Genomic DNA, 20,568 nt, shown 5'->3' with positions numbered 1-20,568 from the left:
GTGGTGATCAGTGACAGAACCTGAGGGGATGTCCTGAAGTTGTGTCAGGGGAGGTTTAGGTTGGATATTAGAAAAAGGTTCTTCACAGAAAGAGTGGCTGGGCACTGGAACAGGTTTCCCAGGGAAGTGATCACAGCGCCAACCAAGCCTGACAGTTCAAGAAGTGTTCGGACAATACTCTCGTGCACATGGTGTGACTCTTGGGGATGGTCCTGTGCAGGGCCAGGAGTTGGACTCAATGATCCTTGTGGGTCCCTTCCAACTCGGCATATTCCATGATTCTGTGACTCAAAACCCAGTTCAGATGAAAAACTAACAGCCAAAAGCTACTGCAACAGTTCAGAGCTTCTGTTAAACATTTGAAACACATCTTGTTAAAGGAAAAGACTAAATGATTAAATAGGCCTGTTTTATGTATATTGTTGTAGTGGCCTACAGTGGCCACAAAGAAGCTCTTGCCTCCCTTGGGGAGTGGAATGTGCCAACCTCATTTTCTTCTCTATCTCTTGTAAGAAATACTACAGGCTATATCCAATTGTCATATAATCTCTTATCTACAAACTTAAAAAATATGTGCAAAGATTTTGACCATGCTGAAAAAAAAACCCAAAACCAAAAGGTTTAACACCAATAAATATGTGGAATATAAGGACTTGTGGTGGCTGTCTGTGTTGGTATTTGTGCAGTGAATCATGATTGTAATCACGATTGAATCATGATTGTAAATATGTTTAGCTTAACACATATTTAATTTATTTTTCCAACAACAAAATCAACATTGCTTCCACTTTAAAAGCCAGAGATCTCACTCTGCCAGGGAAGAAAAAAAAATAAACAGCTGGCAATGGAAGATTGTATCCTATTCCAGTATATTTGGATTTTTTTAAAAGAAAACTGTTACTGTGTTGGAATTCAAGAAACAAATTGCAATAAAACTCTAGGAATACTATAACACACACTACCCCAGTGCATGGTATCACACTGGACACAACGAAAAAAGGGAAATGTCATCTGTGATAACAGCAAAATTGAGACACTGCACCCTTCACACACAGTTATCACTGCAGAAGTGACACTTTCAGAGTCTGCCCAAACAGCGCAAACGCCTTGTAAATGCCAAAACAAGTCTGAAACACTCAGATAAGTAGAAGTGATGAGAAGCGATAAGAGGGTTTTTTGGGAGGACAGAGAGAACAAAACAGCTGGAAAAGATATCTCTAGCATGTATGAGGGTAAGTTGGTGTACCGCTGAGGGAAAATGCAGATCAATAGGTCGGAAAGCAGAGCCATTGGAGAGATACTTAGACACGGGGTTGATTGTAGCTAAAAGCTTTACCCGTATTTTATTAAGTTTTTTTTAAAAAAGGGGGAGGTGGAGAACCTTTTCGCTTTTTTTTTTTTTTCCTCCCAGTTGTCCTTCCTAACTTGTCCCTTTTATTTCTAGCTCGCTGCAGCAACCGCAGACTCTTCCTGCCCCCGGGCACGCAGGAAGCCCCCAGGACACAGGTGGGGCTCCCGGGCCCGCGGTGAGGGGGTGCCGAGGTGTCCGCGCCTCCGTCCCGTTCCGGCGCCGCCTCCCGCCCGTGAGAAGGGTCGTGCGGCGGCGCGGGGTGTGCGCGGGGAGCGGAGGAGCGCAGGGCGGGTTTGCGGCACGCTGCGGGGGCCGGGGCTGCTGGTCCGTCTGCCCCCGCAAACACACACCTACGTGGCGCGTCGGCTGCGGGGATCGGCGGGACTGCGTCGGGCAGCCATGGGCCACTGGCCCCCCGAACCTCCCGGACCTGCCCCAGCGGGTGTAAGCCCCAGCCCCAGCCCCTGTCCCCGAGGGAGAAGCGGCGCCGCCCGACTCTGCCCGCCCCGCCCGGGCGGAGCCGCCCCCGCCCCGCCGCGGGAGGAGGATGGGGCGGCGCGGTGGCCCCGCGCGGAGTCGCTGCCCCATGGCGGAGGTAAGGGCTCGGAGCGCGGGGGGCTGTCCCGGCCGGGCAGGCACTGGAACAGCAGCGGCGGGCGCGGCTCTGTCCCGGCCGCCTCGGCCGAGCGACGGGGGTGCGCACCGGCGCGGGCGGGCGGGCTGTCTGGGAGTGTTCGGGGGGGACGAGCTGTGGGGACGCGAAGGAGGACGGTTTTCTGAGCCAGACGCTTACCTCCCTCCCCTCCCCCCCTCAAAAAAAAAAGGAAAAAAGACATACACCGCCGGAGGGGTGGCCCGTGCCCTCCCTGTGTCCCAGGCGGGGGTCCCGGACGGCGGGCAGCCCAAGCGGGGCCGTGCTGCGGAGCGATGCCGCGCAACCTCTGCGAACGGAGTGACCGGCGGAGGCTCCCGGCACCGGAGCGGGGGCAGCCCCGCAGAGCTGCCCAGGCATACGCCTGGCCCCAGCGCCGCTGGCACCTGCCAGGCAGGGTTGCAAGGCCAGGACTGACAGTTCTGCGTGGCATTTCCTCGGAAATCGTCTCTGTTTTTTTCATGTGGGCACAAAGGCTTCTCAAGAATATCGCGCGGCTGCAGAAATGCAGCTTCTCCACAGTGCATCACATCTTGCTGCACCCCTCATCTTGGCACAGGGCGCGTGTGTGTACTCGGGTAACTACACTTGTCAGGAACATTTCATACATCTCGGGGGACTTACTCTGCAGGGACTAACCTCCAGGCTCCTTTTATCGGCCCTCTGTTATCAGTGCAGCATCTTGACCAGTGTCCCTATCTTGGTCACAGCACATGCAGCCCTTACTGCACTTTTGTCTGCTTGCACCCATTCAGGCCGTTGTCCCGCACAGAGCTGTACAGCTGTGCACAGCTGTAGTCTAAAGATTAGCCAAGCCATTCAGTTGCAGGGCCAGCTTTTCTCAGTTAAGTTTCTGTTGGCATAGAGTTTCATTGTTTCCTGAGTAGTTTATGATCTGGGAATTTTGTGATACACTGAGTGGATACAAAAGATACAGGAATGCCGAGTTGGTGGGTTTGTGACTGATGTTCAGTACATTTTGAAATATCAAGTTGAACTACCAACATTTTTCAAGTTGGTTAAGAACCATTGTGAATAGCTGCTTCTTAATATGAATTAATGGACCAGCATTAATGGATATTTATTAAATTTGTCATGCAGGGCAGATTTCTTTTTTTCCTTTTTATTTTGTTTTTTTCTTTCCCTATTTCCCCATGTGTTAGCTTGGTTATTTTTGTAAAGTAGTTGAAAAACTAGTTTCAAACCCTGACTGTAAGGGATCAGTCCTTTCTGCGGAGAGAAGATGATTCATTTCTTTGCTAAATGTAGGTCTGTGCCTCTCTCTTTAGCACATTTTATTTAAGTGAAATAATGATTGAAGCAAAATAAGGCAGTGTTCAGTTCTTGACCTAAAAGGTAAGGGACTTTTATGTGAAAACCCCTATGTCTCTTCCACCAGACTTTTCTTGAAGCACATGGCAAATCTAAAACATGGAACACAGAGGAAAAAGTTGATCTTTGTTTTAAAGGTGACCTTTGGTAGATTTGACTAAGTGTAGTTGTGTTGTCAAAATGTTATTGTAATAGTATGATGGATTTCAGAGTGGTTCAGCTGATTTATAATCTTCATTTTGCCTTTTGTAAAAATAGCTTTGAGCTATTTTTTGCATCTCTCATATCCACACTAGAGCAAGACAAGGAGTCTCTGTAAACAGATGAAAGTATTTGTTTTGTTCTGCTTGGTATTGTGTGGCATCATGAAAAGTTAGCAGCTGGATTTATCCAACCCTGGATTAATTTTATTCATTGGACTCCAGTCCCTGCTGAGAACGTTGCTGGCAACACAATGCAAGCTGTTGGTCCCCTTTGTTAGGGATCGGGTATGCAAAACTACTCTGGAAGACAACTGCCGATAAAAAAGAAAATTAATTCAATGGCTGAAACATGCTAAACTGAATGGGTTTGCCTGGCCTATTTTTCTGTCCTGTGCTAAGATGAGGTGCAGTGTAGTGTTAGGACAGCCTGAGCACTTCATTTTTGACAATGGGTAAAGCAAACAGGTGGGTTCCTACACTCAGCTTGCTGCCCAGCAGACAGGAGTCAGCCTGTTCATTTCTGTAATCAAACTTACATTTGCTGATGAAATGTAAACCCGACAATAATTGCCTTAGTAATAAAAATAACAAAACATGTTTCTTCTGGAATACACCTTTTAATGGAGAAAATAATCATATTATCTCAGTGTCTTGCTATTCATTCTCTTAGATGTATGTGTGTAACAGGACCAGGGATAAATATGTTTGTAGCACAGCAGAAACTACATAAAAAGAAGTATTTTTTTCCAGGTCCTGTCCATGCTGCACTGTCCTGCATTGCCTACAGCAGGTCATAGTGGGTGGTTGGTAGAAGATGCGCCCTATGGCTTAGAGTATTAGTTTAGTGCCTCTGTGCTGTTCTGATCTGGGTCAGCCCGTAGATTTGGCTTTCATGGATGTTTAAGATTGAGACTAAAGTACTAGAGTTCCTGTCTGGGAACCATGAGTTACATCTTCAGAGGAAAAGAAGAAAAAATTAACTTTTACTTCGAATAGCCAGAAAACATGCATCAGTTCATGCAAGGAAATGGATTAATTTCTGTAGTAATGAAAGGTGGTTCAAGTCCAACCTGTTTGCAGAGCAACCCAGATCAAGAGTTAAGGTTCCAGTGGTATGTTTGCAAAGGAAAGAGATAAAAAGCCTAAAAGTGAACCTGGTCTTTTGGGGGCTGATTATTTCTCCTGTTTTTTTTTTTTTCCAGATACAACAGTGTTTTTGCTGCACCTAGTCTTTCTCTTCACAATTTGCTGAAAAAAGTGATTGCAATCCTGGTTTTTTTCTTAAGAAAGGATTTATAAGGGGAGCACCACTTACTCCTTAATATTCAGTGCCTATTTGAATACTGACATCCACTACTGAACACATGGTGCCTAACTTTTTTTTCCTACTCTAACCTGTTCTCACAAGTAGGTCCCATTGAGTAGGCCGTATGTGAGTAGGATACATTGACTTACACAGGTAAAGGTAGGCATGTCTGCTTATTTTTTCCCAATGTGTTTGTAAATTATTCTTGGATTGCTCAGGGAAATAGCTTTTCTAAGGAAAACACTAAATTGAAATTGAGGCACTCTGTGGCTATGTACATTTTGAAGTTTTAAGCACAGAAAAATCCAGGGAAAAAAAAGTGGGGTGGGCAGGACTTGCAGCTGACACTGAGTATAGGTCTTATAATGGTGGGGAAAAAAAGAGAAGTCGTTCCATGGGCACATAACCTGAGATGCAGTTCGTGCCCCACCCTGCCAACTTCTCAATGTAACATTGCCCCAATAACACTTCTAAAAGCTGTTACATTAAGCTCTAAGTCCATATGCAAAACGAATGAGACGCATTTTCTGAAGCACCTTAAAAACTGTGTGTGGAGAAACTAGAGGCCTTAGTGCTGCAAGCGTGGCAGCAGTCCTACGTATATGGTAATAGAACTCCCAAATACAGAGAAAGTCTCAGGAAGGTTATCATACAACAACATCTTAGCTGAAGGTCTTGCAAGAGCTGCCCTACTTGATTCAATGGTTTTCTTTTCCCTTTCTTTTTTCTTTTAATATCAATATTTCTATGTGTGCATGTTATGTGTGTATATATTCTTTCTTTGAAGAAAGGGAGTTTAAAAATTCAGTGGGTTCTTTGTCTTTTACAGAATATACATGGGGAAATATTTAGATTAGCAAGAATGGACTACGTAGCTCTTCAGCTTTTTATCTCTCTAAATCCTAGAATAAAACTGTTCTTTCCAAATCCCATGAACCCCCAAGCACTGATACAGCCCATGTCACAAAAGAGGCAGTGCCTGAATAAGGGCAGCAGTAGCTGTGCTGGGTCATTGCACAGTTCATGAGACAAGCTCCAGCTCAGGCTGACACAGAGAAGGAAGGGTCAGCTCCCACCCAAATCAAGTAGGTTTGTTATATCTGGATGTATTAAATTCTTTTTTCAGGTTTTGAAAACCTTCCCAAAAGCTGAATTCCTGCACTTGATTAAAGAACACTTACTCTTATTACTAATTAACAGCATAACATTAACAGTTTGTGAATTACAAAATTTAAGGAAGAAGATGCACAGTGGATAGTTTGTATTGTTTGTACTGTTGTCTCTATGTTCCTGTTTAGAAAGGGCAGTTTGAGTCAGGTTATGTAAAACCTCATACAAGCACAGTTCTTTGAACACTGTTAGAGGCAGAGTTTCATGGTATTAAAGTACTGGAAGGCAGGAATCCATCCCAGACTTTGGGCACCATTTGAAATATTTACATTGAGGAAGAATAATTTGAGTTACGGATTTTTTTTTTGTTTTGTTCTGAAGGCTTTTCTCCAGTCCATTTGAGAGCAGTCCCACTGAAGCTGTGTGCTTAGCTTACAGAATGTATTTCAAATTATTCTTTTCTTTTTTTCTTTCGAACTTATTCAGCACTAGGACCTGGAAATATTGCAGTGGAGGGACATCCACAAATAGATAAATGGGCTGGGTCCCTGCTTGTGGATGGCTCTTACCAGTTAGCCAGAACTCACCTAGGTTTAATAAGGAGCTGTGGGAAGGATCACTTGGTGTTCCAGAGACAGGTGGGGTAAGAGAAGAACCTCAAACTTCCAAGGTACGTATAGTCTTGAAAGACTGTGATTTTTGACTTTTGTTATGATGTCTTGCAGGAGGCACAAGGGTTTGAAAAAGCCAAGTCAATGGAGTGTGCAGGAAGGGTGTTAGAGTGAGTTGGTGGTGTAGGGCTGACCTACAGCAGCATTTTCCTGCTTTCTAGAAAGTGGGGAAGGTATTTCCAGTGAGGGAAGTGCATGAAAAGTGCATGTGAGAGTAGATTAGGGGAATATTGGAATTGGAGCGTGGTAAATGTGGAAAATAGAAGAGGAATTACATAGTGTCAGAGGGAAGGTGAAGATATTCAAATCCTAAAGGAATAAAGTGTCAGACTGTGGATTTTAACAGCTTTCCCTATTCAGAGCTATGAGTTGTTAGGCATTTGGTGTTGCAATGGTGTCAGTACCTTAGGAAAGCTGGGAGTAGAATACCTCACAAGGAAAACATCTGGAGCTCAGTTGTGAACAAAGGTTTATCAGAAAAGGTGGTCCCTGGATACTTTTATGTTTATTCAGTAGTGACTACATGATACCAGTGAGGATATTCAACCAATCTAGGGTAAACGTACAGGAGGAAGGGAGGGAGGTGTCTTACAGAACCCTCATGTCATGTAGTTCACTGACCAGAATAGAAAGCATCTTGGGCATAGAGGCATAGAAAGAGCTCTTGGGTTTTTGGTTTGGGTTTTTTGGGGTTTTTTTTGGTTTGGTTTTTTTTGGGCAGGTGTGTTTTTGTTTTGTTTTTTACTGTGCTCAATCTGAAAGAGTGACTGAATAAATGTAATAACCTTAATCACATTTACTGTCAGGTATATTGCATCCTTTATGATGACATCAGTTTCTGGTGGAAAACATCAACGCAGGCAGGACCAAATGGCTGGAGCGTAAACCTGTTTGGTCTATATGTTAAAAGTGTTTTAAAAGTTCATTTTGAAGAGGATATTGAGCTGTTTTCAGGATGACAACTGATGTCTTAATTGAAATCAGTGACAACACTATTGCTGTCTGTGTCTTCCACTTGTACCTTTCTCTGCCTCCCTTTGGGGAGTAGATTGGTGTTAATTTTGTGTTTATGTTGTAACAGAGTGCACAGATTATGTGTGTTTTGTAGTAGCTGAGCCATACTATATAAACCCCTGAAATGCACGTGGTTAGAGAGGGGCTACCATCTCACTGCAACACATGGGAGTGCCTCTCACATGTGTGTTTGATTGAAGCCCAGATGGTATCATTAGGATTTAGAGTAGATATGTCATAAACATTTTACAGGTGCCACATTTGGAGTCACAGCTATGCACCACTTGATTTACTCAATTGAATTGCTGATTAGCAGGGTTTATTGTCATCTCAAGTCTAGCTATATATAACATAAAATGGAATTGGTGCTTCCATCCACCATTCCACCCTCCATGCTTTCTAAACCATGGTTGCATTTCAAATAATAAAGTACTCTTCTATTCTGGTATTTTCAGGATATTTTAGGGCTCATTATGAATATAGACAAACAGCAAGAAATGTTTTCCTTTTTAACTGCAATTAAGTAGGTATCAATTGGTGAGATTAATTATCATCACATAGTTAAAGTATACAGGCAGAAAGCGACATCATTAACCTCAGAGCTGAATGATATTGGCTATGCATCATTATATTTAATTATTAATTTTATTTAATCCTACAAAGTAGCAAAATGGAACTACTGGTTATGTTACTAGAGGCTGTATTTCTTTTACCTAACTTCTATTGGTATTGGACAATCTTTAAGGTTCATTCTATGATTCTGTTCTGGAAATGCTACTTAATTATTCAAAACGTGGCAAAGATCACCAGGCCTGTGCTGCATCTTTTCAGCTAATAACAAGGAGAGGGCCAGTTTAACAGAGAAATGCAGTTAATAAAGGAGAAGGGACAGAAGTTTGCAGAAAATCATCTCTAAGGTTAATGACATCAATGAAGCAATTTAAAGCTTGACAACTCAAATGGAGAATGTAATGTAGAGTAATTAGAAGACAGCACGTGAATGGGATACATGAGTAATCAGCACAAAATAAAACGTCCTTTTGCAAATAATTGTGGTCATGTACGTTCGCTCTGGCACTGGGATATTTGTAATGGTAACTCAGAGTCTGACTGCAGTGGAACAGCTTTCAAGGGGCAGGTACCACCTTCCCCCCTCAGTGCTCTGTGTGCACCCAGGCAAATTACCCTGTCTGCTTTGTTCTGCTCTGGCAAGACCTTCCTGTTACTCCAGAGCTAGTTCAGATATTTGTGTGCACTTGTAGCCCTGAGCTGTGTAGTTTTAGCCCCGTTTGCCAACTCCGCATAGATCAATAGCTGAAAACAGCATGTTCGTGCTTTCTGCTGCTCCTAGAGAGGTGCCTTGTTCACCCATCCAACACATCACATAAGCCTATTCGTATTTTGTTATCATTACAGGTTCTGCTCCCTATACATTCTTTTATGGACAACAGGTAATGCATGGGTGTGGGACCACCTTAAGTAGCAGATTTGACATAAATTACTATTTTTCATATTCCGTAGACTGACAAACTGAAGTCAACAGTTGACCTGAGGTAAATTGTGCCTTAGGAAAAGGGCAGATGCACAGTTAGAGCCCAGCCCTCCTCCTACAAGGCTGGTGTATAATTTGGTAAATCAGACTTAGTCTCAGATTGTTCATTAACCCACCTCAGACTAGTAAATGCAAAAACAAGACGAGAACTCGAGATACTTGAGATTTTATTTTTTTAATTATTATTTTTTCTTGGAGTTTCAGTGTAATTCTCTGTCTTTGTGCTTGTGCAGAAATCCTTCCAAATGCAAATCAAAGGTTGCCTTCAGGTAGAGTTGCAGTTTAGCATTTGGAAACAGCCTGCTGTGGGAGGTGTGAACTTCCACACCCTCCAGTGGTAGAAGTGGAAAGGCTGCTGCAGTAAATGGGCTTGGTGGTAACATTAAATCTTCCACAATCAGCAAAAATCAAGTCTTTTTCTCTGTATAGAGACAACCACATGCTGTCCTGATCTCTTGGGTTCATAGTGGTATTACTGTAATTCAATTATTCTTCTGACACCATTGTTGCAAAATAAGGAACAGGACAGAAACACCAAGTGTGGCAGCACAGTACTGAGTAAGTAGTATCTACACCCAGTCCCTCTCTTGTCATTAGATGTATATCCAGGCTCTAAAATTATGTTATCTTTAAAGAAATGCCTTACTGAAAAGCATAATATGGCTGTTTCTAGGGGAGACATACCTCCTATTCTCCCCATAGCGGTAGTCCAGCAGTCAATCCCAAGTGATGCACAGGCACTTGGGAAGCATTCTGTTGTTGAGCTGTACTGTTCAGCTGTTCTTCATCACTGGGGAAGACCTACAAGCTGGTGGAAAGTGTAATGTCAGAGTATAAACATTTATCAGCATAATCCACGGATTTGTGGTAAAAGCCAAAACTAAGAAATGAAGAGGAAAAGGTTCTGGTTGCGTTACTCGATTTCCATAGAGGGTTTCACTGAAATGATCGCATATGTAGAAGTTGGTGATGTGAACAATCTTACATGTGCTGTATCTATACCACCACTGTTGTGAAAAGCTGGTTACAGGGCCATGATCCTTCAGAAACTGCCCTAGTAGTGATGAAAACAGGTTTTTTTCTGAGGATGGATAACTTATTGCAGTAACAATCAGTGTGAGCAGCCATGAGTATATTTTAATTCTATCTGCTGGAGGAAGAAGCAGCGTTGGTAAGGCTAATATTCAAAGCCACATGGTGCAGCATTATTAGACTCTTTCAGAAGAGATGATACATTCCCTTTGGTAAGCTACAGGAAATGGTCATGTCTGGAAATGCGAGACCCTGCTTCCCTCCCATCCCCATTGGCACCTCTGTTCCATTCACATGAGTAGGAACTTTGTACAAAAAAAAGGCAAAAAGGATGGAGACTCTGACCTTCGTGCTGTGCTTAAGCCAAAGGGGCCTTAGGGCAAAATTGTACGTGATCCTGTAGTGCAGTTGGTGGCTCTCAGCCTGGAAACTAAAGGTACCAAGATACTGTCTATGGCTGAGCAGAGTAAATAGTCAGATTATATTTTTTTTTCCTAAAAAATACATAAAAATCAATGCAGACTCCAGAGAAATCTTAACATTTGTGTTTGGAAATATTCCCCATCTCCTTAGTGGTCAATAGCTTTATATATTGATAGGAAAAGACCTGAAAATTCAGTTGTCTTTGACACTCTGGGGAAACTGAATCCATTATAGTCTTCACAAATTTCAGTGAGCTTCAGGAGCATTTAATTTCCCCTCAGAAAAGAGCTGTCCCCTCAGGCACATCAAAAATTCAGTTCTCCTCGCAATGGTCTTGGGAAGGACCGTCTCCATCATAGATTTTAGCAGACCAACATCATTTGCAGTCAGATTTGCACTGTAAGCAAGTTGAACTGTGAGGGTTTAAAATGATCTGTGGACATGCCATAGACTCTTCCCAAAGTTACTGCAAGCTTTTCTTTTCTCTGGCAGTGAAATAAGTTTGTACTCCTGAAAATTTCAATAGGAGTCATTGAATTGTCACTCTTACACTTTCTGTATTCAAAACCAGTGTTTACTGTGGGTTTTTTGAGGCATCACACTATAGATATCACATTTCTAACTATTTCCTGTATTTGCCTCTTCTGCAGCCAAGAGAATAATGAATTTGCTGTTTTGTTCAGCAGCTGAAGACTCTGCTGCAAGAGCATCTTTCCAGGCCACTTGGCTCTAGAGGTCTTTAATAGCAGTTGTCCTTGATTTCTTATTCACTTTTGATGGTGATGAATTTTATTAATTAGAATGATTAGCAGATCATATTCATTGGATAAATATTAGTTTGGTTCTCTGTAAAATTAAAGACTACCCCTAATCTTGCAAGCACATAACTATGGGACTAATTTCATGCCTGTGAGTAGCTCCATTGAACTCATTTAAGTGTTTGCAAGTAGCTACATACCATGTTCTCAGTGTCCTGTGTACTACATTGCCTCTTTTTCTGTTTTACTACATAGAGAAAACTGTTGGTTGGGGTTTTATTGTTGTTGTTTTGTGCGTGTATGTATGTGCTTAGGCAAGTAAATTTGTCTTCTCATAGTTGCAATAACAAGTCATCTGGTCATTTCCAACTGCGGCTGACAAAGAAGACATAGTGTATTGGAATATCATTTCCAACGACTGGAAATTGTGTTAGGCATCACTGAAGGAAAGTACTTACATCACAGTGACAGATGAGTGCCCTGTGTGTCTATCTTTTTTTACAAATGATTGTTTATAAAGCTAAAGTTCCCTTCCAATCTTGAAAAGAAAGTTCAGAAAAATTGAAAGCAAAAAATAAAATCAGTTTAAAATAAAAATAATTTTCATATTTTAAAATATTTCAATAGAATGTATAAAATTGAAAGTAATAATTTATTTTGAAAATATATTTAATCTTACTCCAATATCCTGTTTTAAACCTTTTTACATTTAATCTTTAATGTGTTTTGTATGAAGCAATAATTTAAAAACTCTTATACGTTTTGATGACTATTAGAACTGCAGTTTTTATATAGTTTACGCTTTCATATCAAACCTGTAAAGTAAATAAATCTGTTGCGATTTTTAGAACAGAACACCATCTCATTATGTTTGCTGCTGTTGAAAGCTTGTCTTTTCTGCTCCTGCCACAGCATTTTGTTGGGAATATGTGGAACTAATACAGTGTGGCCACTTGGTTTCCTGGCTGCCATTCCACTGAGTTTCACATTTTAATAACACCAACTTGCCCTATAAAAGCTGAAATATCAGCATATTTTTTAAAAATGCATTTTTAAAAAATATAAATTAGCACTGATTCCTTCTTACCCTAGCAATACGAGCCCTATAATAAATATTTTAGAAGTCTGATGATATGACTATAGATAAAACAAAACTTGAAGATTGCTTCTGAGACCACTAAATCTGAACAACTTCATCACTAGAGATTAAAAAAACTCATCATTTGGATAAATGGGAATGGGTAGTGAAGTGATGGGAAAGAGAGCTGCTATTACAATACATGTAAGTGAGGGATTTTGCTAACCAGTCATATATAATTCCATCATTGAATATATATCCAGCTTGGATATGTTGTTGTGAAATGACATACAAATGACATCGATAGCCCGAACTTTTTATGAAATCACATCATCCTATGTCTGTATTAGAAGAACTTGTTTCCAGTGTCCATTTCTACTGCAGATGGGTTCAGTGCCTAGGCACCAGAACAGTCAGTGGTGGCTGCCCACCCGAACTGACACTGGTCTCATTCTGCCCTCAAAGTCCACACAGTCAGTTCATCCACATGACCTGTTCAGTGTATATTTTATTTGAAATGCTATAGCTGTAGAAAAAAGAAAAAAGTGCATTTTAAACATTGATTTTGACAGTGTGTTACGTAATAGAACTGTTTTGTTTGTATCTTCAGGATGTTGATCTGAAAACATGTCAGGAAGCTTTGGATGACTGCTGTCCACACCGAGGAAATGATCAGCTGGAACTGCAAGAGGAGGAGGAGAAAGACATAAATCAAGTAAATGATGAAAAAAGTGGGAGAAAACTCTGAAGAGGAAGTGAGGGAGGATATATCCTTATCAAGATAAGGAGAAGTGAAAAGAAATGGAGTTAAAGGTTTTGAAAGGAATATCTTATTTCCTCTTTTCATTTGGAATATCCCTTGCAAGGGCAGGAAAGGAATGGTCACTTTAGAGGACACTTTGTGAATGATGCCCTTGTACACCTTCTCGAAAACCACCTCCTCCTCTCCATCCCCCAGTACAGTTTATGTAGTTGAAATATTCTAAAGTTTACAAAAAACACTTGCAAATAACCATTTTTCCATTTGGTTTGATCTCCTTCATCATGAAGGTGTTGTGCTTGTGGGCTTGTGCTTTGTTTGCCTACAAACACTAGAGACATGGATGATAAATTATACTGCTCTCACCATTTATGTAAAGCTTAATGATTGGATGTAGAGTTCCATTTGGGACACTGGACCGTTCTGTGCATTTTGGGGTTTGTTCTCCCTGAGAGCTACAATGAAAAGGGCACTCAATCTTCTTGAGACCTTGTGAAAGCTGAGCTGTTCTGCTAATTCTAGCAACGTGTTATCTCCCATCAGTATGAGGACTTGATGATGGGGTCAGCAGCATTATTTCACAGAGCTGTGCTCTTTTTCCTCTCAGACTGTGATTTTTACCTCCTTTTATGTAAAATAACTGTCCTTTACAACATGTTTCTCTTTCTTCTATCACAGAGCAACCGCAACCATGTAGATTCCCTTCTCTCCCTCGAGGGCTATTTACAGCTTCTGTCATCGCAGATGGAAAACATGCTAGAGGTAAATGAGAAAAAACATGTATTGCTAATAGATTGGAATACAGTCAGCAATTACTGGGTAATGACTTATTCTGTTTCAGCTAATAACTACAGCCTACCTCACCCACTCTAGGAATATACCAGCAAATCAATGTAGTAAATCTTACCTGAAGATGCTAAAGATGCTCCTATCCACCTTTTACAGCAGCTGTCATTGGCTCTACTTGAAAAATTTCCCCCAGGAACTTGTCTGGGATATGAAAGCTACAGAGCTCTGTCTTTACTGCGATCTAGTGTTCAAAGTTGGATGGAGCCACTGGACAACCTAATTATTTCAACTAATAGTTGCTTTTCTGAAACCTAATGCCATTTCATATTTATACAGCAGCTCTTGGTGTGTTTCTCCAGAGCAACACTGAGTTATTACACAGTAGCAGCTATTGAGCATTTATGATGAAAGATTACAGTTGTCATAAATACTGGGTCATGTGCTTACAAGGTCTCTACCCTCAAGGAGGACAGACCCATCTTCACTGCAAATCAGGTCAGTCAGCATTAGCAGCAAACCCATTCAGTTTGTGGCCTTCTGATACTATTGTTTACTTTCTGTGTGCCTGTCTTGACAAAAAAAAAACAGTAGTTATTTTAATTGGAGTCTCCCTTCTCTCCCACAGCTCATAGCTGCAATCATTAACCATGAAGCTATTCTCTACATTCCTTTTTTGCAACACTTCAAGGGCATCTTACATCCACTTCATCGTAGGAGCCTCTTCCAGGGTCAATAGTGTTTTCCATATAACTTCATAGATTTGGGAACATAACTACCTAGATTTGATAATCTCTAGGTTGAATAGTGCCTCCCAGCCCAGAAACTAGCCTTCTCCTCTGTTCAGTTCTGGTAATGCATTGCACGCTAACAAGATGCAGAAGTTCATCAGTTTAGTTTTCTTCATTCTCGTAATTTGAAAGGAATTTGGCTGTAGCCTTCATGCGGCTCTAACAATACACAGTTCCATATTTTATTTAAGACTATTTATGCCGTGCCATCTTCTGACAATCTATCTGTTGAAAATGGATTGATCCTTCCAGGTATCAAGTCTTTATTCTACAGGGGGTCTAGTACAAGGTAACTCCCTAGGAGAAATAAGGCAAGACCTTCTTCTGTTACCTGAGCTCTCAGTAAGGATAATAGAGACTTTAAGATGTTCTGGTCTTTATGGTACATCATTCCTTCCTCATGGAAAGTGCTTTTTACATTGTCTGTTCAATGAATGGCGATCCGAAAGCCCTTTCCTGCAACACAGTAAGGGTGGAGGAATCCTTTTTGCTTCGTACTAAATGTATTTACATTCTCAAGTATTTTGTATCCATCTATGGATATGACTACTCTGCTTGTCGGCAAGTACCCTGACATAATCTCAGGCAGTGGCTTTGTACTTCTAGAACCCAGCAACTATAACTCAGGCCCAGAAAAGGTGGACCTTAATGCTACTGAAGCATTATCAGTCCAGTTTACTGTTTGGACTTCAGGGCTGAGGGATCACATATCAGCTTTATTTTTGTAAAGAAAAAGTGAATGGTAATTTAAAGTCAAAAGACATCCAAAAAAGGTGTGATCTTGGGGGGGCTGTTTCCTCTAAACTTACTAGCAAAGGAATTTGGTTGAAATCTGGTTGCAACAGATGTCAGTTAAGAAGACCTAAGCCAAATCTGGCACCTCACAGCCCCCAAAGCTTTATAAACTGTGAAAGAAAAGTAGTGAGACTGTGACAGCAAGATCCTAACGTTCCTGTCTTCCACCCTTCTTTTATTCACCAGTGTTCTCACTGGTTAACTTCTGTAGGTGAGCTATTTATCTTCTTTAAAAAGTTAATTTTCTAGCGTGTTAGCACATTGAACCAGCTCACCTTTCAATCATCAATACCACTACCAGTGAAGGGCCATTGTTGCAGTCTGAACTGGATACCAAAAGAAAAGGAACTGATAGGATTAAACAGGAAACCTTGGGCCACAGGGGCTGGAGAAAAACCACCATCTAAAAGACCAGACAAGATCCATTGTCCTGATCTCCCCCAGCAGGATGTAGAGAGACTTTGCATGATGCTATCAGATATCCCATTGTTTTCTCCCTCCCTGTGTAAATCCTTCTTTCTGGTAAAAGCTGATCACCCTTCCCCAATGTAACCCTGCTTACTGGAAATATCAAACCTTTTACCACAAAATGTAAATAGTGTATCTGAGAAATGTAAATCCATTTTTCCCCTTATCTCACCCCTGTTACTGGAAATGCTAATAGATTGTGGAAACCCCTGTTCAGAATAACCCTGCCTCCTCATTAGCATGTAAGCCTCCCGAGACCCTTAAATAGCACTTGCGTGTTCAATAAATCATTTCAGATTTTGCCCCCATATCTGGGATCATGATAGCTTTGGACCGTTACAGGCCATGACCACTCCTCCAAGAAAGACCTTTTCTTAGACCGGATCAGGTGTAACACACAAGTGTAGTTTGATGTACACTTGGCAACAGTCCCATTTCTACCTCTCAATGCTCATCAGTCCCACACTGTCCTTTGCAAGTCCTTCTCCCATTCCTTAAGTCACTTACTTCTGCACCCTTCCCATTTCCTTTTGCCATATGCCAGTACAGGTTATGCTTTGTAAAGACAGGAAACAGCATTCAGAATAGCTAGAAGAAGAGTTTGACATATAAAAATTTGGCTTTAATAGAGTCAAGCAGTGGATTATTAAAAAACAAATTGATTGTGACTGTGTAGGCGAGGGATATAGAGGCATTAATTTTATAAAGATCCCATTTTTCCCCCCATTATCTTTTAGGTGAGCTTACTGGAAGATACACAAGTTGCTACTTCTAGTAGAGGTCAAAACCCATCATCCTTACACCACAGTATAAATCTGACCCAGACACTTCACGACTATTTCAGTCCTCCTGATGCCATGCTACTAAGAACAGACTACCCAACTCAATCAAATTCAAAACCAAGACATTTACAAAGGCAAGAGTCTTTTCCTCAGTCAAGTTCTAATATCACGAATCCAGAATCACTGCTTCATGGGCCAAATTTGACAGGGCTGGTTTCAGCAGCTGACCTTAGAAACCTAACAGCCCATGATGATAATTTTGATGAAATTAAACTCATGTCTTTGGCTTTGGATGAAGACTTTGGTCCTATAGAAATTTCTCAGATCTTTGAAGAGTCTGGCTCAGATTTGGGACTGTCTTTGAATTCAAGTCACAGTACCACCTCTTATTCAGTCTGCTGTGAAGATGCTGTTGGGTACAGCAGTGGTGTTAAATCTGCTCCTTCACATGGCGTACGAGCTGTTGATGGCCATTGCAAAGAAAACACTAAATATGACCATGAGGAATATCCTGGTGACGCTGAGTGTCCTAGGGAAGCCACACTTCAGCAGTTTCTTCATAACCACACTTACAATCAGCTGCCAAGTCAAGGAGCATCCGCTCCAGAGCATCAACAGTCATGGATGAAGAAATCAAACGATGTAAAGAATAGGTGCCATAATTCTACTGATACAAACCACAGCAGTGATGAATGCTCTGCAAAAGCTCTAAAAATACCATTTTCAATCGATGAAGTTGTGAGCATGCCCATCGACTCTTTCAACACCATGCTAGCAAAGAACCAGCTGACAGACACTCAGGTATCACTTCTACGTGACATCAGACGAAGAGGAAAAAACAAAGTAGCTGCCCAAAATTGCCGTAAACGCAAACTAAATGCAATTCTTGACTTGGAAGAAGATGTGTGTAATCTTCAAACGCAAAAGGAGAGCCTTAGAAAGGAGCACTCTCAGTGTAGCCGATCAATCAGCCAGATAAAGCAAAAATTAAACAACTTGTACTGTGACATTTTCAGTAGACTGAGGGATGACCAGGGTAGACCTGTTAACCCACACCAATATGTCATTCACTGCAGTAATAATGGTAGTGCTTTCATAATACCCAAACACTTGGTCAAATCTGAACAGAAACAAGATACCACAAAAGCACAGAAACAAAGATAAAATGGCTGAAGATCAACTAGGTTTTATTTTGCCTGGAAGAACAGGGAGACTTGTGTGAAAACTGGAGGTCAGTGATTACAGTAGTTCAAACAGAAACAACTATGCTTGAGGAGAAACACTTCATATTCAAAGGTCTGTCAAACTCACCTGACTGGCATCTGTTAGAAAGTCTAAAAGCTGAAGCTTCTGAATGAGGAAATCAGAGTTTTAGTCAGAATTAAAGGAGCTAGCCCATCAGTGTAGGTGTAGTTTTATATACCTATGTTAAAACTAGGAATTTCATTGCTGGTGATAGGGAGAGAGGGGAGAACATCAGTGGGGGGATAAAAGCCAGCTTTAGATCAAAGTTAGACATGCAAGAAAAATGTGTTTTAGTCTTGAGTACTTGATTCTTCATACAGAAAGTGACCTTATTTTATTCTCTAGCACTGAAAGAAAAATTGTAGCTCTAGTGCATCTCCAACTTAAATTCACTGTGGATTCCCATATTCTCAAGAGATAATCTTTGCTTCGCATTTGTTCAGAACTGTTCTGCTTTTCCTAGTTTTCCATTGAGAAGAGAAGCCCAGGAGGCTACTGTATTTTTCCTCACTACTTTCATCATCACAGCTTCAAGCAAAGATAATGTACCAATTAATTTTACAACTCAAATGATCAATCTGCAAATAGATTCTGAAAAAGTGTCTGATTCAGTATTGTCTTACCTTCATCCTCTGCAACTGAATCATTCTCAGCTTTCTTTCATGAAAACAACTGATGGTGAACAAGTTCCCATTCTGCTTTCTAGTGACTGGGATATATTTACTTGTGTACCTTCCCTTTTCTCACCATTTTGATACCTTCAAGGAGAAGTACTAGTTTTTCTTTTTGGCTTTATTGAACTGGTATTTTTTAGTGTCTTCAGTGTTACAGATTTTTTTGTTTAATATTTTCCCTAATCTTTAAAGTAAATTAAATTGAACCAAATTACTGTTTATCTGTACTTGTGACTATATGAGTTTACACTGATAGCACTGTGAATGAAGTTTTTGGTTTGGACATTTTTTTCTTTGTGCTATGAAAAAGAAGACACTTTATTCACTCAACACATTGACAACATCCTGTCCTTTACTATTTTACAACCTGAAAAGGTTGCAAAAAGAGATGGCCTAAAAGGCATGTAATGAATGACCAGGAAGGAATATTGAGGTATAGTAGTCTCTAAGGTATGAAAATAAATACTAACATCTAGATAGCACAAATAATTTTTTATATATTTTATAAACAAAACGTAAAATTGGTGTTAAAAAAAATTCTCATTGGTCATGGCATAATGTCAGTGGAGCAAATTTACAGTCAGGTATGTTAAAAAATTGCTTGTACCAAACACATAAGAACTACATATACAAGCTTAAATGCCAAATTATACCTTTTGAAAAAAACTGCCCTTACCATGTAAATCATGTTGGTTTAATCACTTATGTTTAAGAAAACTGATAGTTTATCAAGTGATATTTTCTAAAAAAATGAGCACTGATTCAATGCCAAGGGCACTGGATTATCAATCATGAAATCAGCCTGTTTGAACAATTTGCTTAGCATTTTATATTAAAAGATTTCTTTCAAATAAATGTGTGCATCTGTTGTTTTATTTTTTTCACCACAGCCTCAAATTCATAGTGTAAATTCATAGCAGAAAGTCTCATTAGTGAGGCCACGAAATTTGTTAAGCAGCAGTGTGAAGCGTATCTATCCTAAATGGTATTCACAAGGAATTCATCTAATAGCTAGATCACGAACTTCAACCAAAACATGCAGTAGGTACCAGAAACATATGATAAATTGTTAACTTCTAGTTGCAGGGGGAAAAGGTACATATTTGAGTCAGCATGATTGCAATCTCTTAATTGACATAATAAGCATTTGAAAGTCCATGCACTTATCTTTTGCAGGACTAGGCCTTTAAGCCTATTTCTTTTCCCATGTGCACAAATTCTGATACTAGATTAGACTCATAACTGATAAATCCAGAAAGCCAAGTAGTTGTTTTGGGGCCTCACAAGGGCAGGGGAAAAAAAACAAAGTAAAAAAGGCTAAGCCTTTTGGTGCCCACTCCTTCAGTAGCAGTGGCAAGTGGACTCTTGAACAAAAGCCAGCTGCTAATATGACATACACCCAACTGGGAAACAGTTACTGCCCTCAACTAACTCAACCATCATTATTGTTCAATAAATGTATGTGTGAATCTCAATTTCTCAGAATTCAACTAGCTACTATACCCTTACAAAAACCTCTTAGGCAAAATACCAATTGTGAGCGGACTGTAACAGCACTGACACAAACACTGAGCATTAGGTCTAGATGTACTGCACGATTTTCTTGAACATTCAACTATCTGCTCACGGAACACACAAAACTGTAGGTTGAATTCAGACCAATGCCCTGTTTTTACAGCTTGAGTAGACTGCCATTAATATTACCTAACAACTGGTGTTAGCTTTTGAAGTGTCTTCCCAAAACCTGAAGTGTACAAGTCAGGAACTTTATTGTGTAAAAACATA

General features: G+C 40.7%; 1 protein-coding gene across 2 annotated transcripts; it reads left to right on the top strand.

Annotated features, from left to right (window-relative positions):
* The first annotated feature begins 1,185 nt into the window (after positions 1–1,185).
* On the top strand, positions 1,186–19,638 carry NFE2L3 (nuclear factor, erythroid 2 like 3). Of its 2 annotated transcripts, XM_039390921.1 has the most exons (5): positions 1,186–1,232; positions 1,445–1,506; positions 13,093–13,197; positions 13,921–14,004; positions 16,820–19,638. In XM_039390921.1, exons 1-5 carry the CDS (start codon positions 1,223–1,225, stop codon positions 18,026–18,028), a joined length of 1,470 nt encoding a protein of 489 aa, XP_039246855.1. In that variant the 5' UTR covers positions 1,186–1,222; the 3' UTR covers positions 18,029–19,638. The 2 variants fall into 2 exon arrangements, with proteins under 2 accessions (XP_039246855.1, XP_027594174.1); XM_027738373.2 differs by lacking the exons at positions 1,186–1,232; positions 1,445–1,506 and adding an exon at positions 1,609–1,946.
* Positions 19,639–20,568: the final 930 nt, after the last annotated feature.

This window comes from Pipra filicauda, unplaced genomic scaffold, assembly GCF_003945595.2.
Source record: "Pipra filicauda isolate LSUMZ 115617 unplaced genomic scaffold, ASM394559v2 scaffold88_size2543281_pilon, whole genome shotgun sequence".
Classification (NCBI taxonomy): Eukaryota; Metazoa; Chordata; class Aves; order Passeriformes; family Pipridae; genus Pipra; species Pipra filicauda.
The sequence above is the reverse complement of the archived record's forward strand: the minus strand, read 5'-3'. Positions and strand labels throughout refer to the sequence as shown.